This window comes from Hyperoodon ampullatus (assembly GCF_949752795.1).
Source record: "Hyperoodon ampullatus genome assembly, chromosome: 14".
NCBI lineage: Eukaryota > Metazoa > Chordata > Mammalia > Artiodactyla > Ziphiidae > Hyperoodon > Hyperoodon ampullatus.
In genome coordinates this window covers 23,674,984-23,682,778 of record NC_136927.1, presented here as the reverse complement: position 1 = coordinate 23,682,778, position 7,795 = coordinate 23,674,984, and the positions used below count along the sequence as shown (strand labels likewise).

Here is a 7,795-nt window from a genome sequence, read left to right as displayed (position 1 = left end):
TGGCACGGCCTTACCAGCTGCCAGTCACCCAACCTTGGAATGTTCCCTAAGTCCTCCTTTATCTCTGGTCCTTCCCATCCCCGCAGCCACCTGTCTCAAGGTCTTGCTCTCTTTTCTGTCCCCACTGCCCTTCCTTGGTGCTGGGCCTTTTGTCCCGCTAGGTATATCCCCGTGTTCTGTTAACCGCCCTCAGTGCAGGACTTCACCAACCCACCCTGGCCACCACTGCCTGGTCACCCATGAGGGCACAATCTGACCAGTCACTCACAAACCCGAGATCCCTTAGCGGCTCCCCACCACTCTCAGGGTAAAATGCAAACTCGGGACTGGTACTCAAGGCCTCTCCTGACTGCCACCAGCCTAGCTCCTTAACTTCATCTCCCTCTCCTCACCCCAACCACCGGAGCTACCCACTGCCCTTCTCGCAACAGCCGGTGGGTGGGAGCTATATTCCTGTACTTCACACACCGTCCCTTGGCCTGGAAGTCTCATTCCCTCATGTGGTCCTGCCACTCCCATTCGTTCTTCAAAAAAATATATATATATATATTTTTTTTTTTTTTTTTGACCCCACCGCGAGGCTTGTGGGATCTTAGTTCCCTGACCAGGGATTGAACCCATGCCCTTGGCAATGAGAGCGTGAAGCCTTAACCACTGGACCACCAGGGAATGCCCCATTCTTCAAAATTTAATTCGAGCCCTTCTCAGGAGCCCCCACTAAAGGCCAGCTGGACTCCACCCCTCTGGGCCCATAGCAAGCTCCGTCTGCCTCTGTGAGAGCGCCGACCGCAGTGCCACAGTTCACTGGCCCGTTTCCTCACTGTACCCTAAGCTCTTCAAGGGCACAGGCTCACTCAACTTGTAGCCACAGAATACCGGGCACAAATCCTCATCATGTGAAGTATGATTTGGATAAACTTGCACTGAAAGAATAACAAAAATCATCAAATAATGAATTTAGGTTGGTCCTTAGTGAAAAGCCCAAGGTGTTGTTTCTCTGATATTATCTCCATTTGGAAAGTGACACTTGAAACAGCCACTGAAACTGCTGCTTTGAGTTGAGAAGGCCTTTTTTCTTCCCTGCACAGAGTTGTCATAACAGAGAAGCTATGCTCAAACAGGTAAAACATTGAACAGGGTAAATATTAAGTGCTTTTTTATAACCTGCTTCATTGTCCTTATGTACTTCAAACCAGAAACCATCTAAAAGCAAACACTTAAATATGACTTCTGAGATTGGCTCAGACTGTAATGAGAATTAGGCGCAACACTGCATGCCCAAGGTCACTTGGCCTGCTGACAGTCCTGGCAGGTGTGGTCAGCGACAGCTAGCATGGCTCACCAGCAGGTGAACTTGCAAATTCAGGGGGTGAATTTTGTTATTATGAAAAACCTGCCTAGATTACTAGATTACTTCTACATCCCCTGAAGGTCACCCTTCATCCAGATGAAAACCACTGCATTAGTTTTAGCACCTTGGTTCATTTCAACAACCATTCAGGGAGAACCCCTGGCCCATTCCATATGAAACAATGGGGGAGCAAAGATGAATGCGACGTGGCTCCAGCCCTGTTCATAGGGAGAGGTGAGCTTCTAAACAGGGCACTCGCTGCTGGATAAGCACTTCTCATACAGGCTTTACCTGAGGGCTGAGAAGACTAAATGAGGACCAACCTTCAGAATAAAAGGATGCATATGTGGGGGTTGTACCACTGGCTAGAAATGGAAACTGTAAAACCTCTGAGAGATTTCTTGATCTTTTCTTACCTGGGTTTGTTTCTCCAACCCTGTATCCCTTAAAAAGAAAAAAACAGCACACCTGTCTTCAAGGCAATTAAGTAAATGTTTACAGGTGGCTACTGTGTGCTGGGGCTAGAAAGTGAAGACGGAACGGAGCCCTCGGCCTCAAGTAGGATAAACCGCTGTATCTGATGAATAATGGGATTTTTTCCCCCCTGTAATTGCCTAGATGTTCCTGCAGACCTGGGAGCAAACACACACAGAACTAAGGAAAACCACCTTCAAGTCCTTCTACTGGCCCTGGAAAGGCAGGCAAACTCCTCACTAGGAATAAGCAGCTGGGTAAAGACCTCAGCACCAGCATCACAACCACAGCCACATCGGCCACCAGGTCTGTGCCTCCCAGGCACATCGCTATCTTAACAGCTGACCCACGCCTCCGCACTGCCCAGGTGGTCTTCAGCCTCTGGCCTTTAGTGTCAGCCCAGCAAGTGGTAATCCAGGAAGCCCACCGCTCGTCTGTTCCCTACCGAGTAAGGCCACCAGGCCACCAGCGCCCTTGCCAGAAGAGGACCTTGACCGAGTGCAGCCCATCCCCAACCTCCAGCTGTGCTTACTCAAGGCTCAGAAAGCACAGCGCCCAGGGGCGCCCGACCTCCAGCTGTGCTTACTCAAGGCTCAGAGAGCACAGCGCCCAGGGGCCCTGTGGAAACGCTTCCGTCCCCAGCACAGCCTGGCGGACAGCTGCCGCCTGGCACAGCGGCCACCCCAGGAGGCACCCGCCGGACAGGGCTTAGAGGCTGAGTAGATACCTAGGTGGCAGGTGGGCGGCGTGTCATCCTGGGGCAAGCGTAGGACCAGGACGGGAGCAGCTGCAGGTCTTCGAAGACAGAACGTTATCAGAGAATCTGTTGCAATTTCGAGTCCAGAAGAGGATCTCCTACCCCGCAGAGACCGAAAGCGCCCGAGGAAGGAGTGACACAGAGCCAGCTCTTCCCACCGCCGCCTCGCCCGGAGCCGGCCGGAGCGCCGACAGCGTCTGGTGAGGGGCGCCGGCGCGACCCCCGGGGTGGGTGTCCCGCGGGGCCGAGGTCAGCTCCGGACCCACGTCGCGCCCTGCCCGGCGCTCGGGCCGCGGGGCAGCGCCGGCGGCGGCGGGCAGTGCCCGGCGGACGGCCGCGGGCCCCGGGCGCGCGGGCCGCGGAACCGCCACCCGCGCCGCGGCCGGCCCCCGCGCCCCGCTCGGACGGAGGCCCTGCAGCCAGGCCCCCACGCCCCCTCCGTCAGCACGCCCGGGACGCGGTGACAGTCGGCCACCCGACCCCGCGGCCCCCGCGCCGGGCCGTCACGCCCCCGCCCACGCCGTCGTGCACCTACCTCTGCCCGCCGCGCTGGCCTAGAACCCACCTCCCGGCGCCGCGCCGCGCCGCGCCGCGCCGCTTTCTCCTCAGCTAACTGAGCTACCGAGCGTCGGCCTTTCTGCGCACGCGCGCACGCGGCCCCGCCCCCGCCGAGACGCGCCGCCGGCTGCCCACCCGCGGCGCCCGCGGGTCTCTGGGGCAGCGGGATCCGGGCATGCGCGCTGACGCCCCGAGGCGAGGCGGCAGGAGCATGCGCCGGCTCAGCACGCGTCCCGATGAGAGGCGAGGGGGCGCGCGCGAGAGGGCGGGTGGCTGCCAGGCCCAGCTGTGGGCAAGGCTGGGGCATCGGGAGTCGGCAGGGGTGCCCGCCGGAGTCGCTGCCGCGCCGGGTTACGCGTAGACCTGGGAACGCTCGCCCGCGTGGGCACGACGTCCGGTCCCGAGCGGGCGGAGGAGTGCAGGGGGGGCCTCCGGGTGGGACCTGGGTGGAGGAGTCCTGAGGCCGAGGCCGAGAAAGACAGCCAGACGGAGACAAGAGACAGGGACACCACGGGGCAAAACAGAGGCTGAACACAGCGGGGGACAGGGACACGGACGCCCAGCCGGCAGAGACAGGACAGGCAGAGGTGACCTGCGGGACAGACGGGAACCAGAGGCCGCCGTCCTCGTTGGGGGAGGAGTCATAGCGCCCTCTGCGTGTTCTGACAGGGGGCGGGGGAGCCAGTGTCACCGAGCTCCATGGGGGTCCACAGGCGTCTGTGGTAGCCACAGTGCCTCTTGGGGAGTCAGGGCGCTCTCTGGCGGATCACAGAGTCCGGGGGCGGGTGGAGTCTCAGCGGCCCTTGGGGTGTTCGCAGATCTCTATGGGTCCTGGCATCAGAAGTGGGGTTCATAACTATTTGAGGGGGGTGTCAGTGCCTTTCAGGAAGGTGGGAACGCTGAGGAACCACGACATCACGGGGGGCTGTGTCACAGAGGCCCTTGAGGTGTTCGCAGAGCCTCTAAGTATTCGGCCCCACAGGGGGTTCACAGCCTTCTGGGGGTATCGTGGTGTCCCTTGGAGGAGGAAGATAGCTTGAAAGTGGGGGGGCCAAGAGGTCCTTTGGATGACAGCTGCCCCAGGGGGCCTCTCTGGGGCAGCTCTCTGGGGCTATCACATCCCTCTGTGTTGGGGCGGGGGTGTCCCTGCGTCCGTCACAACCCTCCTGGGCAGGAGCTCGAGGCACCGAGGGAGGCGCAGGGCAGTGTCGGGGCGGGGGGCCCAGATGGCGACGCGCGCGACGCGAGCAAAGACTTCTCGGCAGGCGGATGCACTGGATGAACGTGTGCCTTGATGTGTGAGAAGCGCCCCGCCCGGCCCCCGCCCGGCCCGCGAGCTCAGGCTGCCCCGCAGCGCCCCCGCCGCTCGCGCCTCTGCAGCCTCCGAAGGCGCCTCGTCCACGCATCCCGCCAGGGCAACACGAGGCTCCCGCGGGCGGCGCTGAGCCCGGGCCCCCGGCCCTCGGGACCCCCGGCCGCGGCCCCCGGCCCGCCCCCCAGCAGCAGGTAGCTGCGGTCGGGTAGTAGGCGCGGGCAGCCGCAGGCGGCGTCCCGCGCAGGCACCCACAGCGCGCTGCTCCCGCGCCGCGCGCGCTCCTCGCCGCTCCGGAACACGGCGAGCACGGCCACCGGGAAGCGCGTCCAGGAGCCGCGCGCCTCGCCGCGAGCGCGCACCGCCACCTGCACCGCTGCGGGGGAGGCGAGAGGGGCGGGGTCAGGCGGGGCGGGCCCCGGAGGGGGCGGGCCGCGCAGAGGAGGACAGGGCGCCCGCGGGGGTGGGAGGCGAGGTGGAGGAGAAACACAAAGAGGACACAACGCAGCGGGAGCACCGAGAGGCCACGGGGGCTGACAGGGCGGGGCCGGCGACAGCGGAGGACCTGAGGGCCGGGGGATGGCCTTGGGGTCCAGCGAGGGTCAGGGTATACAGAGGGAAAGTAGCGCAAGGTGAGGAGGACGGGGGCAGGAGGCCTGAGGGCGGCCTACCGTAGTCCTTCCTGCAGAACTTCTTCAAGCTGATGCGGTAGCTGCCACGGGCAGGTTTGCAGTGCAAGTCGCAGTCTGGGAGGAGGGCGCAGGAGGAGGTTGGCACCGATCTGCACCTCCTTCTCCCACCCTCTCCTCCTCCCCTCCTGGAATCCATAGCTCCCTCCAGCCAAGGACATGCCCACTCTGGGACCTCCACTCACCCTGGGGCTCCACAGGGCTGCTCTCCTCAGTGGGTCCAGGGACAGGGGTCTCTGTGGAGAGGACGGGATAAAGGCCTTCCTTTGAAGGGAGCCAAGGGAATCTGCAGGGCTCAGGGGACAGTTGAGGGGTCAGGGGGATCTGCGGGGCCCAGGTAGGCAGCAGCAGGGAGCTGGGTTGACCTTGGCTGAGGTGGTCTAAGCAGGGCAGCATCACTCACTAACGCAGGGTGCCACCGGAGAGCGGCTCTGCTGGAAGCCAGGGGCACAGCGGTTGCAGGTGAGGCCAGTGACGCCATCCTTGCAGGGACACTGGCCTGTGGTCTGGTTGCAGGTTTTGCCAGCAGCACCAACAGGGTGACAGTCACAGGCTGAGGATAGAAGTGGGATGGTCAGAAGCCCACTAGGGATGTGGGAAACCGGAAGGTGAGAGTGTGCAGGTAGCTGGCGGCAGGCTCACCCCTACAAGCGCGGCGGTCACTCAGGGCACGGCCTGGGTCTCGATAGAAGCCCTCCTGGCAGTAGTGGCAGTGCCGGCCAGCAGTATTATGCCGGCAGTTGAGGCAGACACCTCCACTGCGGCGGCCAGACAGTCGGTACAGCTCCATGTTGAAGCGGCAGCGGCGGGCATGGCCATTGCAGGAGCAAGCTGCAGGGAGGGATGAGTCAGGGACAGGCTGGCCTGGTCTCAGATCCCCAGGCCACCCTCCAAGGCCTCACCAAGGCAGGCGTGGGCTTCCCGGGCCGTGGCCCGCTGCCATGGCCTGTCGCAGTAGAAGGGCTTGCAGCGGCCGCAGTCGGGGCCCTCGGTGCCATGCCGGCAGTCGCAGATCAGATGGCCCTGGGTGTCCAGCAGGCACCTGGAGGCATGCCCATTGCACTTGCAGCGCCCGCCCACCTGGAGCTCAGTGGCTGAGTAATAGTAAGGGACCATGGCCGTGGCGTCCCTTGTGTCCCCCAGCATAGTAGGCCTTGTGAGCACTACTTGAATGTCTGTGGCGGTCACCCAGTCTTGGAGCACCGGGCTGCTGTCCAGATCCAGGCCTGGCGGGCTGCCGTCCTGCACGCTGAAGGCCAGAAGGCCACCCCCATCAGGCTGGGCCTGGGGCTCAGGGAAGCACAGGGCTTCAGGTCCCAGGCCAGCTGGGCCATCGGCAGGGGCAGGCACGCGGCCATAGTCCAGGCCACAGCGGGAGGAGAAGAAGCCCAGTGGGGTCCAGCTTCGGCCATGGTCCTGCGACTTGAGCAGGGCCACTGAAGTGGGGGGTGCAGAGCAGAAGCGCAGGCTCACGAACACCAGCTCAAAAGCCTTGCCGAGGGGCACTGTGAGGGTGATGTTGAGGGGCACCTGCGTCAGCGAGTCCGAACGCCAGCACACCGGGCTTGTGGTGCCCCCTGCAGAGGTCAGGAGGGCGGCGGGGTGTGCCCGCCGCGGGTCCGAAGCGTCGCAGGCCCGCGTGGCCGGCCGCCCGCACGTGCTGGACGCCAGCACCTCGCGGCCCAAGGCCGCGTTCACCAGGCCGGGCACGCAACCGCGGGGCGCGCCCCCCTCGTCATGGCAGGGGTCGGCGGGCCCCGGCGGCCCCGGGCTCAGCGCGGCCGAGAGCGTGCCCGCGGCCAGCAGCAGCCCCCAGGGCCAGCCGGGCATGGCCGGAGCCGCCGTGGGTCAGCCAGCCGGCCGGGGGCCCACGCCGCTGCCCTCGGGAGAGAGAGCCCGATCCGAGGCTCTGCCCGCTGGCCCGCGGTGCCGAGCAACCAGAGCCCCAGGCCGCTCCAGTCAGGGCCCAGAGGTGGGCGCAGCCGCCGTTACGCCCCGGGCCGAGCGGAGCAGCGGGGATGTCGGCGCGTCCTCCCGCTGGGCCTGGAGCGTTGACAGGCGTCGCCCCCGCTCTCGGCGCCTCCGCCCGCAGAGGCCCCACCCGCCGCCCGCCGCTCGCACTCACCCACCGAGGGCCGGGTCGAGCAGGTCTCCCGGCCTCCCGGGACCGGCCGAGGGCGGGCGGGGCCTGGGGCGCCCCGGCCGCCGCCTCCTCCCGGCTGCAGAGAGGGCGGGTGAGCTGTGCCAGTAGAGGGTGGGGGGCGCAGCAGGCGCAAGCCTGGGCGCAGCCGGGGGCGGGGCTGCTCGGGCCGGGAAGGAAGGAGGGGAGGGGAGGGGGCCGGGGAGGGGGCCTCGTCGGCAGAGCCGGAATCAGAAGCAGATTCAGACACTGGCTGGGCCAGCGGGGGAGGGGGCTGGGAGGCCCTGGAGCCGGGGGAGGGGCCGGGGAGCCAGGAATGTGCTGGCGGGAGGGCTCTGGAGGGGGTGGCTCAGCCAGGCAGCCCGTGGGGGACCACCCAGCCGGCCCCCGGCCTGCCTCCAGGCTTTGACTGCTCCTGGGGTTGTGCCACGTGCCGGGTGGGGGTCTGGCTGCCTCCTCCCTCAGGCCCATCAGGCAGGCTGGGCCCTGGATCTGAAGGTGGGACCCGCATGCT

General features: G+C 64.8%; 1 protein-coding gene across 1 annotated transcript; it reads right to left on the bottom strand.

Moving 5' to 3' along the window:
- Positions 1 to 4,478: 4,478 nt before the first annotated feature.
- Positions 4,479 to 7,465, bottom strand: NTN3 (netrin 3; the record flags this gene model as incomplete). Its single annotated transcript, XM_079719157.1, has 7 exons — positions 7,263 to 7,465; positions 6,044 to 7,017; positions 5,784 to 5,972; positions 5,545 to 5,694; positions 5,327 to 5,377; positions 5,124 to 5,198; positions 4,479 to 4,828 (listed from the first exon to the last, which is right to left on the bottom strand). The coding sequence occupies exons 2-7, from the start codon at positions 6,969 to 6,971 to the stop codon at positions 4,479 to 4,481; spliced, it is 1,743 nt and encodes a 580-aa protein (XP_079575283.1). The 5' UTR covers positions 6,972 to 7,017; positions 7,263 to 7,465.
- Between the last annotated feature and the right edge of the window lie 330 nt (positions 7,466 to 7,795).